At 38.5% G+C, this 24,670-nt stretch overlaps 1 protein-coding gene across 3 annotated transcripts in view; it reads right to left on the bottom strand.

Annotated features, from left to right (window-relative positions):
- zbtb7b (zinc finger and BTB domain containing 7B) overlaps positions 1-20,919 on the bottom strand; it is a 29,009-nt gene extending 8,090 nt beyond the window's left edge. The window contains exons 1-2 of one of the 3 annotated variants that reach the window (XM_066684074.1): positions 20,710-20,919; positions 13,625-13,717 (exon numbers count right to left, since the gene is read on the bottom strand). Coding sequence is in view for 1 of the 3 variants with exons in the window: in XM_066684071.1 (XP_066540168.1) it covers positions 833-895 (63 nt within the window). In the remaining 2 variants the exon portion in view is untranslated. Of the gene's footprint in view, positions 1-832; positions 1,002-13,624; positions 13,718-20,709 lie in introns of those variants that run through there. The other 2 variants (XM_066684073.1, XM_066684071.1) reach the window with 2 other exon arrangements.
- Between the last annotated feature and the right edge of the window lie 3,751 nt (positions 20,920-24,670).

The raw sequence follows: 24,670 nt of genomic DNA, 5'->3' as shown, positions 1-24,670 counted from the left end.
AGCCCGGAACTTTCCACCAACAACCAACCGCTGCTCCACTTCCCCTTAGCAACCTGCAGCCCCTCTCCAGCCCATAATATTGCAGCACGGAGCAACTCACCAACACCTGAATAACCAGCTCCAAAACACACACACACCCTCATACACCCCTCCTCTCTCTAGGAATGAGATTTCTTAGGAACAGGTGTGGCATCTTGGCACTTGTGTCAGTGTTACACAAGACGTTAAGAGCAGATGAGCTTTGATCTGTTTCCCATTCACGGTAACATGAAGTTTCTGTAACCTCCCCGAGGCCCAAAACATACAAACTGACAACACATCACAGAGCGCCCTGTTCACATTCACACAGGCAAATTCGGACATTAGCTCATCTGCTCAAATGGCAGTCACTACTGTGCAGTAGTGCTGGAACAAGAGGTTTAAACCTAATCTTCATTTGATTAGAATTAAGCAAATAATTCAATGTGTCATTAAATTTCACAGTTTACCTCAATGCAATTCGACGTTGGTACCAATATTTGCCCAAAAAATTACATAAAATAATAAATAGAAATTTCAAACCCCAACCAAATATAAAAATGTTACAGATGTGATTATTTACACAGCAGGAGGACAACGCCACAAATACTCTGGAGAGATTTTTTAAATTTACACTTCAGGAAAACGTGTCCCTTCCTATTGAGACCCTAGTACGTTTCAGCTGAAGCGATCTACACAGCAACGTCTCTCTGTCTGTCTCTCTCACGCTCTCTCCCTCTCATATACACAACTACACACTGCTGGTCAGGCCTGGGCTCAATTACAGGCCAAATCAGGACAGATCATACTATACCATTCTGCCGGTTATGGAGAACTGTGGTGCTGTGGACGAAAGCCTCACTGCAGCGTGTGTCATGGCATCCGTCGCCTTTTTGGCTTCCTCTCCTCTCCTACGCTGCTAAAGGTTTTCTCTGACTTTTTGTGGGTTTACCAACTTTCCCTATTCTGTTGCTTTGAAAGTTTTCGGGGTTGCTCACCCTCTGGTGCGGATCGCTTAGTTGATCTCTTGCTCTGTTCTTTCTCTTCTTCCTGTCTTCTGAAAAAAAAAAGTTTGACAAAGAATAGCGAAGATGGAGAGAGATACCCCTCCCCCATCGCCTACAGTTCCCTCGCTCCAAACCCATCGGTTCGTTTTGAATCGATCGCTAAGTTTCCGAAAAACAAAATCCCTCGACCTCCGCAATGACGTGCATATTAGATATACAAAGCAGGAAACACCTTTTATGACACTGTAAAAAGTCGTTCAGGTTCAGGTATCGGCCATCTATAAATGCACTTTCACGTCAACATTGAAAGAAAAAAAGAAAAAAACCCTCATTCTCATTTTTACACCAAAAACAATATAGAAAACTTACTTTGAGCGCCGTCGGAGCTGAAGAACATAATTTGAGTGCTGCAGCATAAATCTTTACAAATTTTGCTGTCCAAAAGTCAGAAATAAAAGTCAACTCCAGTGCTGGAAGGATGATGCTCAGCAGAAGGTGGTGATCAGTTAATTTCCACAAATCATCTAATAATAATAATCTATATGGGCAAACTAGGACCAAAACTGATGACATCATCCCCTTTAAATCAGAAAGCAGGAGCCGCAGTGTTTTAGGCTAAAGTCATTGTCCATTTTAGTCGAGTTAAACCTCATAGCGTACTCTGCAGAAATCACTGTACTTTCAAATCAGATATTCTTGTGCTAGTCTCTACATGTACTAGCATCAGTGAGTACCAATGCCAAGTAAGGTCTGTTATTTGCCATGCAAATCCTCAAAATCTTCAGATATAAAAGCCAGAAGAGAACAAAGCTACAGCAAAATTTCTCTATTTTTGACATTTCTCTGCCAAGTTGAAGGAAAAACGTTATTAGCTTTCTTTCATTGGAATGTAATCAAATTTAGTTCTACATTTCTTGTGTGTTGTTAAACATGTTCTTTCTTTAAATACATTTGTAAAATGCATAGTTGCAGATGCATAATTGCAGAAAACAATGCATCTGTGCCCAATCATTTCATATTCCCATGAAACCCAGCAAAATGAGCACAAATGGAGAACAGATTGCTGTGTGTCAAGTGGAAATGTATGATGTTAATTTAAATTGAAAACTGTATTAATAAAATCTAAACACTATTTGAATACAATACGCATAAAGTGTAAATAGGCTCTAAAATTAGCAACAGAATCAGCTCAGGGACTCTTCTACCGAGTCTGACAAAAAAGTGTTAGTCCTGAAATACAAACTTAATATTAAATTTCGCTTAAAATGACTGGCATATGCTGATATGGATATTGCTCATTAATAAACTACTGTAAAGGTTTAAGCTGTGTAGTGCTTATTTAACACTATTTAAATAGTGTTAATATTCAGATAAGCATGAAGAAATATAGCTGCTCTTTACTTATTTTATGTACTTGGATTCTAAATGTGATTATTGTAGTGTTTATTCAATTGCTTGAAGAAGAATAGTTTATTAATTTAGATGAACAATTTAGAATAATGTAGCTTCTATACACAAGGCAGACCAATCAAATGCAAACGAACGCTGTGCTGTGTACATAAAACTCAACCACAACTAGATGACAGCCTGGCACTCACAATTCAGTGCTCAAAATTAGACCCGGACCTTCTTGGATATTAAAACAAGCCTGGATCACAATTTGTTGAAAGCTTAATATTAAATCCCAATAGTGGTGAGAATAGTCACATATTTTCTGCAAATCTTTCAGCCCAAATATTGGCATTAATGCAACAAATGCATCAGACGAGTAGAGCAACAAGCAGTTGTGAATATAATATAAGTCTTAGGTACAGAATAATTAACTGATCTTCTAAAATATCTACAAAAAACTCAAATGTAAAGCTGTATAACAGACAATTATGGTATAATAACAGCTAATATAATTAAGTGTACTTTAGTTTTATTTATGTTTATTGGTTTTAGATTGATCAAAGGTTTTAAAATAATTTTCTTGGCTCAGGATTTACATAATACTGTAAACACAAAGGAAAATTTGTAATTAGAGTTCATCTTTTACTTACTATATTATACACAACACTTGTAAATGATGAAGATAAGGGCACCTTTTACTGAGAACCAAAAAAGATGAAATTCAAATCTGGGAATATTTAAATATGTTAATGTAAGCCTTTTTTTGTTATTGTTTTTAAACTTTTCCTATAGAGTACACAAAGTTTAGAGGTTAGTTTGTTGTTGTTCTTAAACACTTGCAATATATGAACGAGGAGGATTTTATACACACACACACACACACAGAGAGAGGCAAAAACCAGAGGGAATGTTCCAACTTTTGAAACACAAAACACACCTACACTGAGGGTACTGCAGTGTTGTCCTAAAATTAACCAATTTCTACTCAATAGCAAGTACAGTAAAAAGATGGCTCAACACTGACAAGAAGCACCCACACACTCACACCCTCACACCCTCTCTCTCTTTCTCCCTCTCTGTCTGTCTGTCTCCTCTCTCACTCTTTCTTTCTATAAAACATTTTGACTCTTTGTCTTTTCTCAATTTCTCTGAGTCACTACCTTCCTGCTTGTTCTTATGGCATACTGTGTCGAAAGTGTATTGGACTTCACAGACGCTCATGCCCACACCAAGTAATGCATACATAGTCAAACATGGCTCGGGAGCACATCTAAAATGTCTGTATCGAGGACCATGTATCATCATAAAATCGTAATACATTACAGTGTACTCAGCGTACTGTGTAGCTGAAAGTTTTTGTTAACTACGTATATCAATTGGAAAGCCAACTTGCTTTTGAGAAGGTACAAAAAAAAACGGTGTATTAATCGAACAAGAAAGCCGCCTCAGCTGGATGATCTGCTTTCTCTAAATGCTCCTCAATTACCAACCTCGAACAGAGCTAAAGGGTAAAATACAGGAGTGAATTGTGAAAAAATTAAACCTGTTACTCAAAGTTTCGCTCTCTCTGGGTGAAACTCAACTGGCTGTTAACCAGGACACATTTCAGTTGAACAAAACGGATGACGATTTTTTAAGTGAGAGCTGTTGGGTTCAAAAGAAAGAAGAATAATTCAGAATAGAAATGTCTCTGTTTGTCTCAGAGCGGATCTTATCCTCCTACACCTCTCGTAACAGATCACTCATCCTCATCCTATACACTTGCAGACTTCTGACTAAAAGGGACAAAATGCTGCCTACAACTCAAACTCAGTGGGATGACAATATAAAGTCCCTAAATAAACATCTGAAAATCTGAAATGAACTGCATGCTACCCCTGTAAAATCATACAGGCGAAACATATCAATGCACACGCACTTCTCACTTTTCTCTGGTGCTTTTCACCTACTCCTAAATCTCAATGCTGCGAGGCCGATATTTCTGTCAAAGTTCCAGTCAGTTCTGCTACCCACTCTCCAGTAGGACACCGCTAGAAATGCAGACATTGAATTAAAAATATGAATGAAATGCGCAGTTTTTGTGATAATTAATGGAAATAAAACACAAAGGTTAATAAAGCTTAAGCTATAAAGAATTTACGCTAAAGCAGTTCAAAATCAAAGTAATTAATTATCAGTGTGGATTGCGAAATAAAAAGGTCCATAAATTATTCTAGAACATGTGGAGTGAGATTTTCTAGGTAGCTGAGAGTATCCGGTGCGCATTCAAATGTTCTTCACTCCGACTTTCAGATCTACAAAAACACAAACATGCACAGACACAGAGGAACACTTCAAGTAGTAAAGCTGTTCCAAAGCTCTATTAAGAAGGTCATTAAGCATGAGCACACAGCAATTACACACTTTTATACCAGATTGCCCAGTTCTCAAGCCGTACAACAGTGTTTCTCCAAAACAACACTAAGAACATATACTACACAAATTAATTTCTGAAAAAGCAGCAATGCAACAAGAAAACCAAAAACACTTAAACACTAACAAAATACACACACGGATACACACAGACACACAAACACTCTTTCAGTTTCCCCAAAAGCATCAGGCCCAGGAATGGAAATTTAGAGTCATGCTTCCCTGTTCATACCGTGTGCTGTTCATGCAGTTCTCTAACTTTCATTCTCTCACAGTCTTCTGCTTTTTCTCCACCGACAATATTGAGGTCTTTGGAACTTGTGTGTGCTGTGTCTGTGAGTGTGTGTATGAGTGCATATGTGTGTGGTGGGGACCAGTCTGCTTTAAGTGGGGGCTCAGTGGTTGCAAATGGAAACAGGAATCACACAGGCTTACATTACATAAAAAACACATGCACATGCACACACACAACATATATTTAATCCATGCAATTGTTGGACAGATGCACATATGCAACTAGTCTTAAACATGTTTTTAGGATCCCATACATTGAAAAGAAAGTGCGTGTGTGTGTATCAGAGATCACCTCTCTCTCTCTTTCACTTTCCCTCTGTGTTCTATCTGTCCCCCACTAACAAACACACACACATATACACATATGTGTGTGTGTGTGTGTGTGTGTGATATATATATATATATATATATATGTATATATATATATATATATATATATATATATATATATATATATATATATATATATATATATATACACACACACACATATATATACACACACACACACATATACACATATATATATATATATATATATATATATATATATATATATATATATATACATACATACATATACACATATATATATACACACACACACAAAGGGGACATTTGAATTTCAGTTACTGAAAACTCAACACACACCAAGAGCACCAGGACACATGTCCAGTCTTCCAAACTGATATCAGCTCTTCAGCTATTTGCATCTTCCCAAGCGATAGAGCTGGTTAGAACTGACACAGAGATCTAAGTGTACGAGTCCACTGTGTGACAGAGCGAGAGAAGAAATATGTAATCTGACTTCAACAAACATACAGGGATGCATAATAGATGCCATGCAACGCTTAAGTTGAATAATAAGTCTCGAATTATTAATTAATAGGAAAGAAATATCAGGGAGTTGGAGAAGGGAAATGCATCTTCCGAGTACAATATCTTATTATTTAGAAACTGATTAAACAGCATCAATTTTTGGAAATACAGGGTCTATTACTGTTAAAAAATATAAGTAATATTTTAACAAAGGAAGACAATTTTTTGTGCAAAATAAAAGCGCCTCATGTTTTTAACTTTTTATTAACAGACCATGTTCCACTAGTCTAACAGTCATACATAAATGTTATATTTTATACATATAGACATACACACACAGAGAATTGTGCTAAAATAAACAAAACAAAACTACTAAAATTTGATTTATATTAATGTGTGCAGCAAAAAATCATAAAGGTATGAATTGATGTGAGGTCAGTAAGAAACCGCGTACTGACATTTCTCTATGAGTGAATTTATGTCATAGCTGTGTTCTGTGCTGCTGTTGCCAGCCACTTTATATTATTCAGAAGTACGGAATGTTTGCTGGGCGGCTGGATCTGTGCATTGTGTATTATTTATTTGTTTGTTTTTGTGTATTTAGGGTTTTAAAACGGTTGCCACTCTGGGGTCTTTTAGGAGAGGACACAAGCTCTGATGATTACACTAACACATGGCAGAACAGCTGTGTGTGTGTGTAGCAATATTTATTACAGGGATGTCAATTTCAAGTGCATCATTTTTTTAAATAAACTTATCTTCTAATCATATTCATCACAGACGTACAATTACCACAAAAACATGACTTTCTTCCTTACAGGTTTACAGTTGTTAACAGAATGTACTGTGACACACCGGTGCAATAACACTTCCATTCTGAGTAATTGTTTAAACATGTGGATGCTGATACATTATATCTGATGTTAGAGAAATGCTACTGCTTTTATACAAATACTAATAAAAGTCTGCAAAAAGTTTAATATGTTTCTCCTCCAATTCTGATATACATTTTCACACAGAATGTACCTGTAGATTTTTCCAGCTAAAGATAAATTCACCTAGCACATAGATACTAGATACTAAAAAAAATGTGCTCTATAAAAATCCCACTTTGATGTGTCAGCTACTACTATTGGAATTATGACTAATTATGGAGCTTACAGTTTTGTCATGTATGTCAACAAATTGCTCATTTGAAAAGAAAAATGTAAGCTTTGCTTGACTAAAGAACATTATGGGTAAAAGTGCATGTACACAAGCAACATACCATTTCAGTATAGTCTTATTTACACCAAGACAGAGCATCAGCCAACCATAAGCACACCTCCCTGGTCAAGCCATATGCTTCACCCAAATTCTCTTTAAAAATGACACACATCAAATAAGTGGTGTGAACAACTCTCAGACATATTTCAGCCAGACCACATTTCACAGAATTCCCATAAACTGGAAGAATATCTGTTGGTTAACCATCAGTGTAACTGGATTCATAGAATGACTAAAAATGACAGCAACACATTCAAAATGGTAAATTATTATCTAAGAACTAGACATGCATCTACCTTCGCTGAAAAAGACAGGTACGAAATTTCCACCAAGTTTGGAATTATAAATCATAACTTCATTTGTAAATTTAGCATGAGAAAATGTGATCCAAAAACACTGACTGCTTTCTCAAGATGATTAGCATATAAACATTTTAGTTTCTAAAGTTACTTCTTAAAATAGTAGTGTAGTCCATCAGTGGTCACTGGACTCGATGCACCATTCTCAATCCAGAATTGACACTTGTACCACCACAAACACACCATCACTACATCAATGGTTTCGCAGTGCTGAGACTGATCCAGCGCATACTAATACTTATGTTGTGGTAGTCCAGTGGGAGTCCTGGTAATTACAGCTAACAAAGTATGCAAAGCAAATAGATCGACTACTGGCTGTGATTGAGGAGCTGATAAAATGGACTATGATTATAGAAACATGAAAGTGGCTTTAATGTTATGGCTGATCAGTGAATAACAATGTCAGTAATCTGCCCAAACAGCATGTAACAATATTACCATTTCATCCATTTTCCTCTATATATTCATAGCCATTCATATGCTGGCATCTGTTCATTGTACCTAAGCTCTCATAATCAAGTCAATCAAATTAACGACAATCTTGGCAATCCTACATGGACTTGAGACATAAAAGACCAGGCACTTACATCTCTGAATGAAGAGAGACCTAAATACATGTCATGTTACCATTTCAAAAACCTATTTAAAAAAACTGATAGTATCTGAAAAAAACATGAATAGTTTACAGCATTGGCTCAATGATGCACAATAAAATATGAATTTTCAGCTTGCTCTTGATTCTGTGCGTCAGTAAGTTGTTTGGCTCTTTTTGTTGAATGGTTGGATTGTATTCATAAAGAGACATTTTGAGCATTATGAGAATTCATCTGTCATATTTCAACCAGTGACTGGTCTCACTGATCACATCTCTGATTTTACTCTGTTCTAGATTGTGGATCTCAGCTACTAGAGTTATTTGAAAACTGAATTTATTGGCATTTAAAGCTCTAGATATGTTTAATTATATAAATGTAAAAAGTGTAAAGCAAGCAATGTAAAGCAACAACAAAAAATGTATAAATATAACAACAATAATTGCACTAAGGCTATTTGTAGGCATTAATCTATTAGTGTAACAAACTTATATTAAAACCCTAAAATACAAATAGTAAATGAAAGAAAAAAGTAAAAACTTTCAGCTTTGTGATGCCTTTTTAGGAAAAAAAAATACACAACAAATTAAGAAAATACAATATAAATAAGAGAGGAGTAGTTATTAAAATGATTCCAAGCTGACAGACCGACCCCTACAATAGCACTGAGTAACTACAACAAACTTAGTTGATAATAAATACAATTAAATTATTACTAAATACGAGCAGAAGGAAAAATGTGAGGAGAAAAAAAGAACCCGCAAAGGTTCAGATATAAACGTGCTGGGGTGGGAGGTGAAGGAAATCAGAGAGAAAGAGACACTAAAAGGGGTCTGAGATTTGAGGAAGGATCCCACAAGCTAAAAAAAGATGTTGCATCGCCTCCCTTTTACTAAAAACAGCAGAGTTCTTCGAAAACACACAAGAAAGAGCAAAGGTGGGAGGGAGAGTGACAAGCTCAGTGTCGGAGTGGTAAAGAGATTGGAAAAGATACTGTTGGGGGGGGGCAGACAGGAAAATTAAGGTTGAATTTACCTGTCTGTCTGAAAAAAGGGTGAGAGAGAGAGAGAGAGAGAGAGAGAGAGAGAGAGAGAGAGAGAGAGAGAGAGAGAGAGAATGAGAGGGGTAAAAAAAATGGGGAAACAGCAAGAACAGAGAGAAATGGGGTAAGAGTGGGAGAGACAGGAAGTTGCATTGTGCACAGGTGCATGAATGCATGTGCAGCCCATGAATCTAACACTTCATTTTTCTAAATACACAAAAATATACAAGTAAATAAAAATAGAATATTAAAAATATAACAATATTTAAGAATCAGGGGATTTCATTAGATTTTTGGGGCTAAATCATACCCAAAAGCTGCGATGCAGAAGAGTAATTATCCGCTGTTCTAGCTCTCCCACACAGCTGCGTGTTTTTGTCAGCTGTGTACAATATACCCTACATTGTATATACCCAATACCTACAAACCTCTACAATAACAGAAGATAAAAGTAGCTAATTTAACTCAATTTGAACACTAAGGACACAAAGCAATTTTAGAATAATACTAGTATCAGCAGATTGTATTATTTAAAAAAAAGATAAATTAGCAAATGGCACATGCCAAAACGAGATCAATATCGGATGTATTAGTTGTACAGGAGAACTTAAAACCTTGCTGGGCTACTAAGCTCAAACATTTGCACATTGGTCATTTTCCTGTATTTTTAATCCAAATATTACAAATAAATATTTCTCTGTCATGCCAACACAGGTGGATCATATTCCAGTTTCAACATTTTATAATTGTCAAAGTATCAGCATTGACATATATTTATGTAAAACTGTATAATCAGATTTACTCCATATTGAAGAGACCAATAAAATACCTATTCCAAAAGTCACAAAAAACATGAGGTGCTATCATTCAGTCAAATACAAATATCTTGCAAGGATCATACTACAAATATTTTGTTACAATTCTGATGGCTATCTGATATTTCAGAGTGTTATAATTGGTTGTAATCATTAAGCAAATTTTTGGTAAATTAATTGCCTTATTTTCTTCATTCATGTGTTCATTTTCTGGAACTGCTTTGAGTGTAAACAGCTGCTCCTGTTAAATCTGTGTATATAGTGTATTTTCTGTTACAGTTACAATGAACTCTTATACACCGTTACCAGCCATAACAGTAGAGCCATATTCTTATTTCTGTACTCACTGTCCTGCTCAACTTACCTTACTGGGGTACTCTGGAGTTCTAAAATTACAGACCAAAGTAGTCAATCCGTTTTCTTAGTGCCCTTTCATCTTGTTCTTCAGTGGCCAGGACCCTCATAAAGCAGATATTGTGTGGCAGATCATTCTCAGTACTGCACTGACACTCATGTAGTGGTATGTTATTATTATTATTTTTTTTTAAATATCAGTGTCACTGCTGGACTGAAAATTATCCACCATCTAGATTTATCCATCCAACAGTATCTTGTGTGCAGCATACGTTTTAATTGCTACAGTCTCGGCAGCAATGACACGTATTTGTGGTAAGAATTAACATGTATGACTTCATCCATTCTTTGTTAAAAGCTGTTTTCACTTTTCTCTTTTTACAGCCTGCCATTTGAATTAGCTTTCCTCTGACTCAGCTACTTCTCAGACCGCTGTTTCTCGCCTTGGATCTCCCGTCTGAGGCATCACACACATCATAAAGCACATATGGCTGAGAAGGTTAAGGAATGCAAGTGGTCTGTGAGTGTCCTGAGCCACTAACTGGTGCTGTAAATAATACCAGAAAAGATACTCTGTTAAAAATAGAAACACTCTGTCAAAATTACATACTACTTGATGTTTTATTAGATATAGGCCCTGGTCCAGATAGGACATCGTCTGTGTCTGGACCTAGAAAGAGGTCCACGTATTAGTGACCTCTGGACTACAGGAAGACAGATGAGCTACTGGTTCTGACTACAAAATGTGACAAAGGTAGGTGTGTTTAACGGAGTGGAGAGTGAGTGGGCAAGCTCCAGCAGTTTTACTGTATTTAATCCCTTGTACTAAACCCACACCACGTAAGCGTTACTGCAGCACTGAGAATCACACAAACCACAAATAACACCTGTTTTATGATCCTATTGTGGAGGCCCTGACAACACAACTACAAAATGCATCAATGAATAAATGACTGATAAAATGGCCACTGAGTACAGAAATGAGGTGATTTTAATTTGTTTCAGACTGAGGTATGTACCAATCATTGTATAAGAAGCTACTTATTGAACTGAACAGTTATTACATTTATATTCATACACAGACCAGAAGACTCTAGGTATTAAGTCAAAATACCCTTTTGTGGGCAAGTTATCCAACAAATCCAGCACACGCACAATGACACACCGCTATACAAAGTGCAGCATGTTTTTTTTAATCTGTGCATCATACTCTGAAAAATAAACGTGCTATAAATAGGTATTTTTTTCAATGCCATAAAAGAACAATTTTCAGTTCCAAAATGAACATGTTTTACTTATAATACTTAAATGGGTAAAGAACCTTAAGATCACACTCACACATCCCTGAAACAATCTTGGTTCATTATGGAACCAAAAGTGGTTTTTCGATGGTATCGCTCAAAGAACTCTTTGTAGCACCTTTATTTTTATAAATGGGTTTATCTTAAACATGTACATCAATAAAGATGCTGAATCACACTACACATGCTTATCAGTAAAGTTTCTGTGTGTGTGTGTGTGTGTGTGTGTAAGGTGTTAGTCTTTCATCTGCACTATCTGTACTTGGTCAGCATTTCTGTGTCTACCCTCAAGTGAGAAGCAAAGAAACAGTGTGTTTCACTTAAAGTGGTATTTTGTGTAAAATGTGTCTGTGTCTATAATATTGGAGAACTGCATTACTCCACTATAAGGCAGGGTCCTTATTTTTGTGTTGTGTTTTTGTGAGATGTTGCAAAACCAACTGATCCTCATCAATTTCCTGTTTCTCCACTCTTTCTGTCTTTCTGTGTTTTTGAAGCTCTCGCTCTCTGTAGGTCTCACATAGATAAGACAGTGATAAAGCTACAGACAAAAAAGATGAGGTAGAAAGACAGCAAAGAGCAAAAGAGACCATTTCTGAAAGGAGATTAGGCTCAGGAGGCCTACACACAGAAAAACAAAAGAAAAGAATTTAAAAAGAAAAAAGGGAAACGTAAAGGAATTTCACTTCAGCTTTAATTTTGTATTTATGAATGCAAAACAGTCTGGGAAATCATTGGCAATCTTTTTAACTTAACTCAGGAATAATTGTCACAAAAACTATGACAGACATTTGCACATTTATATCTATACTTTCACCCAGAGAAGTACTTGATCACACTTTCTGTAAGACCCCCCATCTCGCAGAAGAGGAATCATGTGACCTAAGTGCTGATCAAGCTTTCTATCACTCACCATCTTGTGAACCATCTACATGGGGTGTGTGAGTGTTTTTGTGTGTGTGTGTTGACATTAGTCTGGTGGTCGGTTGTCAATATGACTGAAACTTGAATCAGAAAAAGGAAATGCCACTCCACTTCCTCTAGTAGGACAGACATTGTAGACGGTTTAAAAAGCCAAACACTGCGTTTTTCCCACTGACCCCCACCCCCCACTATGTCTCTCTTCCCCTCCGCCACAGCACGAAACTGAAACTCCTAATGTGTGAGCAGGGGGAATTTTACATGGGTCCCTATGCCCTGATTAAAACACTTACAGGAATGTATGTGTGTGTGGGAGGGTGTGTGTGTGTGGGAGAGTGTGTTACAGTGCGGTTCAGGGTCCTTTTAGAGGAAGATCTACGAAAAAGGCAAACAATCATATGGCCAAGACGTAAATGTCACTCATTCTTTCTCTTTCTCTCTCTAAAAATCACACACACACACACACACACACACACACACACACACACACACACACACACACACACACACACACACACACACAAAGTGAGTGGTGAATTTTTTTTTTTTTTATTAAACGACTGGCAATCAACGCCTAGGATTAGCGTAAGTATAGTTTAAAGTCATTTCAGCGCCCTCAACAAAAACCACTATCAGCACTAAGGGCATTCTCTTTTCCAACACCTCCCTCCAAATTCTTACCAAACATCAGATTTGATATCACCTTCAGTTTGTTACACTGTGCTGTGTATGTGTGTGTTCTCTCTCTCTGTCTCTGAGAGAGAGAGAGAGAAAGAAAGAAAGCGTGAGAGTGAACGAGAGAGAAAACATACACACATAAACAGCGCAGTGTAAGAAGTTTCAATCAAAATTTCCAGCAATTTCCACCCAGGCAGTGATTCAGGGGAAAAAAGCAGACATCATTAAACGGCATTGTTAAAATATATATATATATTCTTAAAATGAATGATCAGCTTTTACATTATTTTAACATCAGTTTATTTTTGTACCCATCCCAAACACACAAATACTCACACTACAGGTGTTCTTACCTAAAGCCCATAAACTGTCTGGATGATTGTGTGTTCTCGTGTCTGGTCTCTAATCAGGACTGCTATGTTCTGGCCAAGATGATGTCAATAAGGCTGCATGATAAACAAAATACCATATTGTAATTACACTTCAGTATCAAAATATAATGTGGTATATTATTTTATATATTGGAAACAATTAGAAAGTGTCTAATTAAAATAAAAAAATGTATTAAATAAAATATTTAAAGAATGGCCAGTCTTTTTGTCTGTGTTTATCAGTACTAAAGACACCGCTAATGCATAAAAAGTGCAGGGGACAAGAGTGCAAGAACAGGGCTTGCAATGACACTCCTGTAACAAGTTACACACAAGGGTGGAGTTTTGGTTTTTGTACTTGGGAACACAAGAACTGACCTTCTGTAGATGCATATTTAAGGGCACATTCACATTAGCAACTGCATTAGTTAATTCCAATATTTGCTCAGACTTGATTTGGCAATCGTGACGGTTCACATTCATAAATCTAAGTGACCTGTACCTGTGAAAGAACCTGTCCCTGAAATGGAACGCATGCACACATTGATATTGATGCAGCTCTGTCCCAAGTTGGTCGCTAAGCCCTGTGTAGTGCAGGAGGTAGGTCCAGAAATAATGGCTTCTACACAAGTACTACAAAACATGTCTGTCACAAATCCATTTATATCCAACTACCACCTGCACAGCCCCTTTGTAACATTCAGTGACATACACACACAGCCTTGGGGGAAAAAAATCATATCTTTGCCACATTAAGGTAACAAAATTAGATCTGAGTCACTTCAGTCTGGTAAAGTGAAATGTTGTAGCTTACATGGAATTTTTTTTTTTAGTCAGCCAATGATTTAATTCCATTTGAGTATTACCACAGATCCCTTCAGAGAGGAAAAGTCAGAGGATGTCAGGTTAACGATCAGCTCATAAAAGAATAATAAAAATAAAATGCAATAGAAACCACATAGGATTGTTTTTCTTTATCGCCTTTTCAGCTACTGAAACTTTTGTTGTAACAAGTTCCACACATCCAGTCTCAATTGTAAGGAATCAGTGCCACTCATTACTTTTCAGCTTTAGTTGAGTGGGGACCTCTGAGAACGAGTCTCTGTTATTGGTCTGTGGAACTGTCGTACCCAAAAATTTAATGAAAATCGCAACTTAATTTGCCGTAATTGCTTGTTGCCTGTTGTTAAATTGTGGTTACAAATACCTTGCAGTGGAAAAACTGGTTGCCTGTCACTTTGTCTCTTTCTAGTGTGAACAGAGAGTTGCTGCATTTGCACTGCAGTGGGAAGATATGCATGCTTCGCCAATTGGGCCACTTTGGGGCTGAAGTTGCTTGCATTTTTACCAACATGCCCTAAGAGCATCTTTGCAGAGTACTAGCAGAGGACATGACAAATGACAAAACATTACTGAATGGTGCTGAACGACCACAGCTGAATTTATATTACTTGTATAAAGTTCTGAAAAACCCGTTTTCATTTCACTCTTCATCTGCTTTTCACTGCTCTAATTCCAACAGTACTCCACACACAGGAAAACCAAAAATCTCCTACAGCTAGTGAAGTGAACTTACTGCTAGGGTTTTGTACATAATATTAGCTTAATGTCTCAGTTATAGTGATTGTTATAACAACAGTTTGATAACTGTGTTTCATTGTGTTTTTAATGGAAGTACCATTTATTGGAGTTATTTTTCATATCACATTGTTATTTTAGTCTAAAGTTAAATTCATCAATTAGTGAAAACTAAGAAGGAAATAGTCACGCTCTAAAATATCATTATTTATGAAGGAGGTAACCACATTGATAGTTATTTTGAAAAGCAAATGTGTGACATTTAGGGTATGTTACAATACAAAATGTGCCAGGAAACTAAGGGCCTAAAATACCACCCATTATTTGTTACAACACATTTGTGTTACAGACTAGGTACCGCTAACACACAGTAACAAGAAAAAACCAGACAGCACCCTCTCTCCTCTCAGTTACTGTCCACAAAACCGGCTGAGGAAACTCATCTAAACAGCATCAGAACTGGAGAACACTGTCTATCCCTCAGCACCAACACTGCAGCTCAGAACTGCACCAACACTGCACTATTAGCATCAGACTGAGCGTGGGAAAATGTGACTAGCGTTACATGCCCTGTGACCAGAAACAAAATGATATTGCTACTGTATTTTCCACCCAGGTTCATTTTAAAAGTTAATAAATCAAACGGCACTATTCCTTTATTTCTAATTTACATTATATCTTTAATAATATTAATCTTGTACACTGATTTATTTGTTTTTGAAAGAAGCCTATACATTTTTCAGTGGTTATGTAGACATAGTAAATAAATAAATACAGAAAAGTATAACATTTTGGTTGACAAAATAGACATTTCAAACATGTATGATAGAATATACAATTTCATGCATATCTGATTTTAATATCTGATACAGTACAGTAATAACCATAATAAAATAAAACTTTACTTTAGGGAAAGTGGTGCTGGCATGTCCCCGTCACCTCCAGTGTAAACGAGGCCAGAAGAAACCTGACGCCTATGAACACGGAGCTGCAGCCTGGGCCGCTGAATGGAACTTCCTTTGCTGTTTGCTGTGTTGTATGTATTCCTTTCTTTTTATTTATTTATGTATTTATTTATTTGGTTGGTGGACATGATACACACAACAGTCAGTGCTGTTAAGAAGTCTGTGTAAAAAAAATTGAAGGTTTAGGAAAGGAAGTTTATAAATACAAATGCAGTTTTGGAAAATGTGGTGCACGATCATGTTTTTAAAGACCCTTCATCTTCTGGCTGAAGGAGAATTGGTTGTGAAATCTTGCTGTTCTCATTCACAGATGGACCACCAAACACAGCAAAATGACTAAAAGGTTTTTTCTTTTTTACAAATCACATTTTCAGAGTGAATAAGATGCCTGACACAGGCACTGGTCCAAACTCACAGCCTCTCTGTAAGTGCGCTAGAGATTTGCTCACAGTGAGGGAACCGTGAGAACAGTGCAAGCTCCAGGTGACTAAATTACACAGGTAATTATGTTACCATGACAGTGACGTCAGGAGGGGGCCGGGTGGGGGAGGACAGGTTTAGGTTATCAGAGAACAGCAGCTTCCCTGTCTGTCACACAGACAGAAAGGCCTCTGAAAGGTCAGACCCCATTTCTACTGTCTACCCACTTAATAATCATGGTTTTACAAGGATTCTTTAGTAAAGGAAATGATCGTATATAGAATCCTGAACACTTAATGAACTTTTTTGCATGATTAGAAGGTTGTTTGCATCATGAAGGGGTTCTTCAGATTGGTGGAGAATGTGCTATGGTTCTACACCGCACCTTTTAGAAAAACTTGACACTGTAACAATAGATGAAAACGTTTTGATGCCATATACAAAAGCATCTATAGCACATACTCTATCAGTCTGAAGAACCCCCTTCTTGAGAAGCATTTAATCATGCAAATTGCTCTTTATGGCTCCATAAAACGCCATTTCCTTTAATAAATAACCCTTGAAGAACCATCATTTTTAAGAGTGTACTGTAAAATGATCTTATCCAGAAGTGTTGTGTGCATGATATACAGGTGCACACAGGAGCTGGACGCGATTGCTTTTCGTGTATACTCTCTTAAAAATGCATATTTGGAACATGCATCATATAATTCTCAAAAATAAATGTATCTCCATGTTTGTTGTTTTTTTTTGGTTTACTATTAATTTACATTTTTATACAGCTGCTGTCCTTCATATTATGTGAAAATATCATGATGGATGGACCAATAGAAATGCTCAGAAATTGCTCAGAATGAAATCTTTTTACAATGTTCTCCATTGAAAGTTTTTTCATTCATTCTCAAATCTGTTACTAATTTAGAGGTACATGCTTTTTTTGGACAGCGACAATATATGTTTATAGTCTCCAGAAAATAATTAATTGTGAATAGAACAGGATGCCCTGGAGGACTCAAACATACACCTAAGATCACCATGCCTAATGACAAGCAGTAAAAAGCCTCCCTGCATTGGGCTATGGAGCATTGGAACTGCATTCTTTGAACTGATGAAGCACCATCGAAAATTTCTGAGATGTGTTAGAGAGGTGCTTGAATTAATCATCAAACATAAGCACCTGACTTCACTAACGCTCTTGTAACTGCATGCAATCAGACACAATGTCTTGTGTAAAGCAAAAAGTGTAGAGGCTGTAACCACATCAAATGACAAACAAACCAGCTATTATCACAAACGATTTCAGAAGAAATATTGTATAAGCTGTACTCGGTTCTTTTTTCTTATTCACTTCCCCATCACTCCCAACTTTTGTATATGCGTCATCATACACAACACACATGGCCACTGGCTAAATAAACTGTGGGATATGACACTGTCCAAAGTCTTCTGTTCTGCAGAAGAGTACCAGCGAAACTGATTGTCTGTGGGTTTGATTGTGCCAACTTCCCCTGCCCATTTGGAGAATCAGTATGACCTTCAACATGACAGCAGGGATTCCCCAAGGGTAAAGTGTGGAGGGGAAGTGTAGGAGTGGCTTTCTTTTCCAGGATTGGAACTCAGGGCAGGGATCTACAAACATTTGGACAAACTCTCTTCAGCCATTATATTAAAATAAACACGTTTCTGTATTCTCTGCCCATGTAATCAACTCTACTGATCTTATAAGGGCACTTTAACGTTCTATTATTATGAAGTGTAATCCATCTGTTTCTCTGCATACTTTGCTAGCCCTCTTTTCACCCTGTTCTCCAATGGTCAGGACCCCCACAGGACCATTACAGAGCAGGTATTGTTTGGGTGGTAAATCATTCTCAGGACTGGAGTGACACTGGCATGGTAGTAGTGTGTTAGTGTGTGTTAAGCTGGTACATTCATGTCACTGCAGCTCTGAAAACTATCTGTGGTGACCCTGATCATTGAAGGACAGGGTAAAAGGGGGCTAACACATTATGCAGAGCAACAGATTGACAACAATTTGTAATTGTAGGAATACAAAGTTCACCTGTATGGTCAGTGGAGTAGAAAACAGAGACAATGAGTGTAGAAAGAAGGATGTGATTTTAACGTTACGCCAGATCAGTTTATAGAGCAACTCCACTAATATTTATTATTAATTAACACTAAAGTGGCATACCCAGGTTAGAAATATTTAAAGGTCCAATTAGAATTTTGTAAAATCTAGTCTAGCCACCACTTAGGACTAGACAGCACCATTGATCTAAGCCTCAGGTGAGGGCCACAGGTGAGCACCCTGAGCCGTAGGTGGGGGTTGAGGACAGTAAGCCCTTCCTTAGCCGGTTGATCTGGTCGAGCCAGTCCACTCGGCTCTTCTGGGAGAGTCAGCAACACGTTTCGATGAAAAGGAAGTAGCACCTCAACCTGCTCCTCAACGGCCAAGAAAACAACAAGCTGAACTCATGCAGTACACCCCTGACCTGACTTGAACCGAGCTGAATTTAACCACTTTATTAAACACTGTACAGTCAAACAAAACTGGGAGTCTGTCACAGCTACACTCTATCAACATAAAGTTACAACACACCCAGTCCACCACACCACATTCTGCAGTGACATGGCATAAAAACACATGCACTCATTTCTATACACTCCCTTCTATACGAGAGCACAGTGTAACAGACGCGATCCATGAAATACCCTGCAGAACTTCAGAAACTAAGGGTAAGATATGGTTGTGTGCTGGTATAGTGGTGTACTATGATATTTTCAGCTGTAGTGATAGTCTGAGCAATACTGATCCCATAAATTATAACTGACCTTGCTGTGTTTGGGTTTGTCCACTTTGTCCAGAAGAGGTAACTGTAAGAAATGTCCTTTACATCAGATTATTTTGAAGGAACTCTAATAAATTGTTTACACCCTGGAAGTGTGGTTTCTATCTGATTAATGTTTACAATACAGTGCAAAATTTGTTCTCTCATTTTTAGAGAAGAGACCAGAACAAATCTGCCCAAACAAAACAATGTGTTTGATAAGAACTGTAATATAACTGGTTTATCAACTTCATGCACTTATTATGCACATATTAATTATTTATATATATATATATATATATATATATAAAATATCGCAATATTGCATTTAACTGATATCACCCAGCCTCAATGCTCATCTTTGAAGTGAAAGATGAAGAGGCATATATTTATACTGGTGTACACTCATGTCTTAAGAGGCTTTGGATTAAAAGCTCTGGGTTTTCTAGCAGAGGAAAGTCACTGATAGCTGGAATCCAAAACGGAATCGGACCCTCAGTCTGACAACAGCTCTTGCAGAGTGAAGCCGAGTCCCATTAAAGCTCACTGTGTATGAAACTTTGATGAAGAGGGGCAGAGAGTCTATAGCGAAGCTTGCAGAGTAACAGCAGGACTCTGGTGGGAACCATTAGCTTTGTAGCTTCAGACTCTCTAGGTATTAAAGCTCACCTCACTGTTAGGAATATATATATATTCCCTTGTGTTTATTTCTATTCCTTATTTTATCTTTCCCTATCGTCCTCTCTAAGCTGTCACACCTGTCCTCAGGTAACCGCACCGCGTGACAAGGCGAGAGCAACGGCGACCTTCAGCAGAAGAAGCAACAGGACACACACAATATAGTTTCACCTCACTTGTGAGCACTTCAAAAGGCATTACCCTACTTACACCTACACCTGAACCCAACATTTACCTCAGTAACCAAATGACAGGCCTCCCACTCGTTTAGTTTTTCCACAACACAGATTAAGTTGCGGTGAAAACAGCCCCATTTCAAGTGAGAACGAGGAACAAGGTCTTCGCCTTATACTAATCTATAAAATATGTATATCAAGTCCTCACCGAGTTAGCAAAACAAGTAAAGTCACACACGCATACAGCGGGAGGGAGCGGATGAGTGAGTGTAAGACTCGCGCTCTGCTTCGTTTCTGTCTCGAGCCGGTGACTTTCGCATTAACACTTTTCTTTCGCTGTAACGACCCCCACGCACCTCTCCCCCCGCACCAGGCAAAGAGTGCCAAACGCTCCCGCGCTCTCTTTCTGGCCTGCTTACCTGTCTCTCTGGGTGTCTCTTTCTCTCCTTCACCTGTCGCTCCGCGTCCCACCTGTCCGCGGGCGCTTCCGGTACAGTGCCGCTCGGTGCGCGCCCCTCCGTCACCTTTCCGCGACTCCGCTTCCGCTCACGGACGATTCCCACCCACAGTCACACTCTCGCACACGCACACACACACACACGCACACACGCACTCGTACACAGACACTCACCCACCATCCTAACCACACCCACCCCATCCTTCACCCTCCCTCCCAGAGACCGATCCCACCCTTACACCCCCCCTTCCGCCCCCTCTCGCTCTCGCGCTCTCTCTCCCACTCTCCCTCTCTCTCGCTCTCTCATAATCTTCATCCTCCTCTTCTTCTATTAAACCCAGGAAGCGGTTAGTCCTACTTACGGCTGCACACATAATCTCTACCCGTTTTCCGCCAATACCCCGCCCTCTAGCTGTGATTGGCTGATTGTTTGACAATCAGCAAGTGGTTCTGTGACGTGATTGGCTCATTGGCTCTGCTGTGTCTGTGTGTATATGCATGCGTAATCGCGTATATATATATATATATATATGTTTGTGTGTGAAATAGGCTTCGCAGAAAGGGAGGATTCCACAAAGCAGGTTCTCTTTTTGAGCTAGGTAGCTTAAGCCTAAAGTCAGCTGCGTCCAACTATTGGACAGTCCTCAACTCTGGGTTGGGTTTAAGTTGTCTAGCTAACTGAGATATCCTGACTTGTGGAGCAGCCCCTAGGACAGTCAGTTTGAGAGGATTAGCAATAACATTAAAGCCACATTCTTGTTTCAGCCCCCATTGTTCCTTTTATTACCTCCTTTTAGGCCTAGAGCTACACTTTGTAGTTTTACAATTACACATTGTACTTCAGACATCTGTTGCCTGCATACATTGTTTACCCACTTATACATTATTCTTCAAGGTGAGAACCCTACACGACCACCAAGAGCAGGTCTTATTGGCTTTGCAGACAATTCTCAGTAACACTGATGCAGTGGTAGTGTGATAGTATTTCTTTGCGCAGGTATGAGTGGATCAGACAGCAGTGCCCACTGCCGCTGCTGGACTGAGAATAGTCCACCGACCAAAAAATATCCAGCCTACAGCATCTGGTGGGCAGCATCCTGAAGGACAGGATGGCTCACACAAACTGTGGAAAAAAAGATGAGCAATAGTCGCTGATGTTGCAAGTGAGCAGCTAATAAGGTGGGTGTGTCAAATAAAGTGGACAGCGCATAGGCAGTGTTTCAAAACTCCACCGTTACGGTTGTGTCTAGTCCACTCATCCTGACCTTTGAAGAACAAGGGGAAATGGGGTATGAATGTATGCAGAGCAAAAGATAGACTTCACTGTGTAATTGTAGAACAGCAAAGTGCTCCTACGGTCAGTGGAGCTAAAAAAAAATGGACTATGAGCATTAAAACAAGGAGGAAGTTTAATGTTATAACATGGATCAGTGGTTAAAATGTACTGTAAAAATATATGCTAGTTGTGGTTAAAAAGATTTATTTCTGAGGTAAGTGTCATTTTGCTATTTAAAAGTCTATTGACTGATAGAAACACCTAAACAGTGCAGAATAATAATGTACATACAAATAGCTGATATCTCCTGATCTATTTTGAAGAAGAAAGGTTGCTCTGAAGAGGTTTTTATTAGTCAGTGATTATAGATAAATACACACTGATAGGTGAATAGTAAGATTTTGGGCCACCACAAGTCAAGTGAACAGCTTCAGTGTGCTTTGACATAGTTTCGTCAAGTCTCCAGAAAGAGGCCTTACTTTAAATACCACATTTTCACATCTCTCGTTGCCCACATTGCTCAGTGTCTAAGTTTTACACGACTGAAGTTTCAAATATGCACTGCAGCTCTACTGTAACATCCCTCTCTGTGTAGCTGTGAATAAACTGCTGACAGACCTTCAAACCACCCACTGAACCCCTGCTATCCATGCCCTAACAATGAAATATCTTTCAAAGTTACTTAAAGTAGTGTGCAATAGTCTGAGACCAGCCTTCAGTTGTGTAATTTCCAGTCAAAACAACCATTAAGTACAGGTTACTCATGTTTACCGGAGATAATTCATGAGCATGAAGAAATGGAAAAGAAAAGTTGAAAGAACACAAGTGGAAAAAAAAACAAGACTCCAAATGGGACACATAACAAACATCTGAGACCTTGTAGGCCAAGAAAACTCTCACCATCAGATAAACAGTATTTATAACTTTCATGTTTAAGAGATAGGGGAAAATCAAGCTCTGAAAGGATGTCTTGCTGTCAAGAAGCTGTTACTAAGAAAAGGAAACAGAGATAATTGTTGTGAGCGTAAAGAACATTCAACAAATTTCTAAATCTGAACGTATCCCTGCAGAACACCCCCACTGAAAAACAACAGAACATAAACAGGTCTCCCCAATGGTTCCCCAGCCTTTCTTGTGCAGTACACCAGACTGGAATTGTGTCATGGCCATGTCTCTCTGCTCGTTTCTTCAGTTTTTTTTTCCTTTACTGTGTCACTGGTCTGTTGATATCACACACAGGCACTGTCACACCGAGGAGTCATGAGAAGGCCTGATGGTAAGTTGAGACATCTGTACTGTAAAATGATTCATGCTTTAAAAACAAGATGAGACACAGCAGACGAAAAAATAAGCAAACTGAGAGAGAAAACACAAAGTGAGAGAAAGAAAGAGGAAGAAACAGAGAAAGATAGGAGAGGCACACACTTCCTGTTTGAAGTGGTTTAGCCTTTAGAGGCTCTGAAGGGGATCACCTCACTAAAGTTTGAATGGTGTGTGTGTGTGTGTGTGTGTGTGACCTCCCACGAAGTTCAGCAATGAAGAAGAAAATGTGTATTTGTGTGTGTGTGAGAGGGAGGGGGAGATAGATTAAAGCACCTTGTGGTATCTCTCCCCTGCTACCTGCCCACCTCACCAATCTCAGCTCCTGCTACTGTGTAAGAGCAAAGAGCTGCAACCTACCTCCCTTTTCTCTCTCTCTCTCTCTCTCTCTCTCTCACGTTCATGAAGATTTTCTTTACATACCAGTTTACATAAAGCTGAATAAGATAAGTAAAGATTAAAGAATAAACAAAAAACAATTCACAAAACAGTTTTAATATTAAAAATAGAATTGATTATTCATTGGTAAAATTACCTACTTTCTATTGTTCTAGAAATAGAAGATTTGAAAGTAGGTCATTTACAATTTTTAGTCATCAGCATTAGCTGATTATTTAAATTCTCAAGAACTCTAAAGGGAACACTAAAATAACACATCCTAGATCTCAATGAATGAATTATTCCAGTTAAATATCTTTATTCATTACATAGTGGAATGCGTTGAGAACAAAATAACAATGTGAATCTAAATTATTATCCCATGGAGTGGGAATTCAGTAGACATTTCTCAAGACAAGTGCAAATGAGGCTCAGTAGTGTGTGTGTGTGTGGCCTCCACGTGCCGTATGACCTCCCTACAACGCCTGGGCATGCTCCTGATGAGGTGGTGGATGTTCTCCTGAGGGATCTCCTCCCAGTCCTGGATTAAAGTATCAGTTAACACCTGGATTTTCTGTGGTGCAATGTGGTGTTGGATGATGATGTCCCAGATGTGCTCGACTGGATCCAGGTCTGGGGAAGGGGCAGGCCAGTCTATAGCATCAATGCCTTCATTATGCAGGAACTGTTGACACACTTCAGCCACATGAGGCCTAGCATTGTCATGCATCAGAAGGAACTCATATGGTCTCACAGTGGGTCTGAGGATCTCATGCTGGTACCTAATGGCAATCAGGGTACCTCAGGCTAGCACATGGAGGGCTGTGCGGCCCTTCAAACCACCAGAACCAGCAGAACGTTCTCCACGGCGTCTTCAGATTCTGTCACGTCTGTCACATGCACTCAGTGTGAACCTGCTCTCATCTGTTAAGAGCACAGGGCACCAGTG

Source organism: Hoplias malabaricus, chromosome 10 (genome assembly GCF_029633855.1).
Source record: "Hoplias malabaricus isolate fHopMal1 chromosome 10, fHopMal1.hap1, whole genome shotgun sequence".
Classification (NCBI taxonomy): Eukaryota; Metazoa; Chordata; class Actinopteri; order Characiformes; family Erythrinidae; genus Hoplias; species Hoplias malabaricus.
This window is presented reverse-complemented; position numbering and strand designations above follow the sequence as displayed.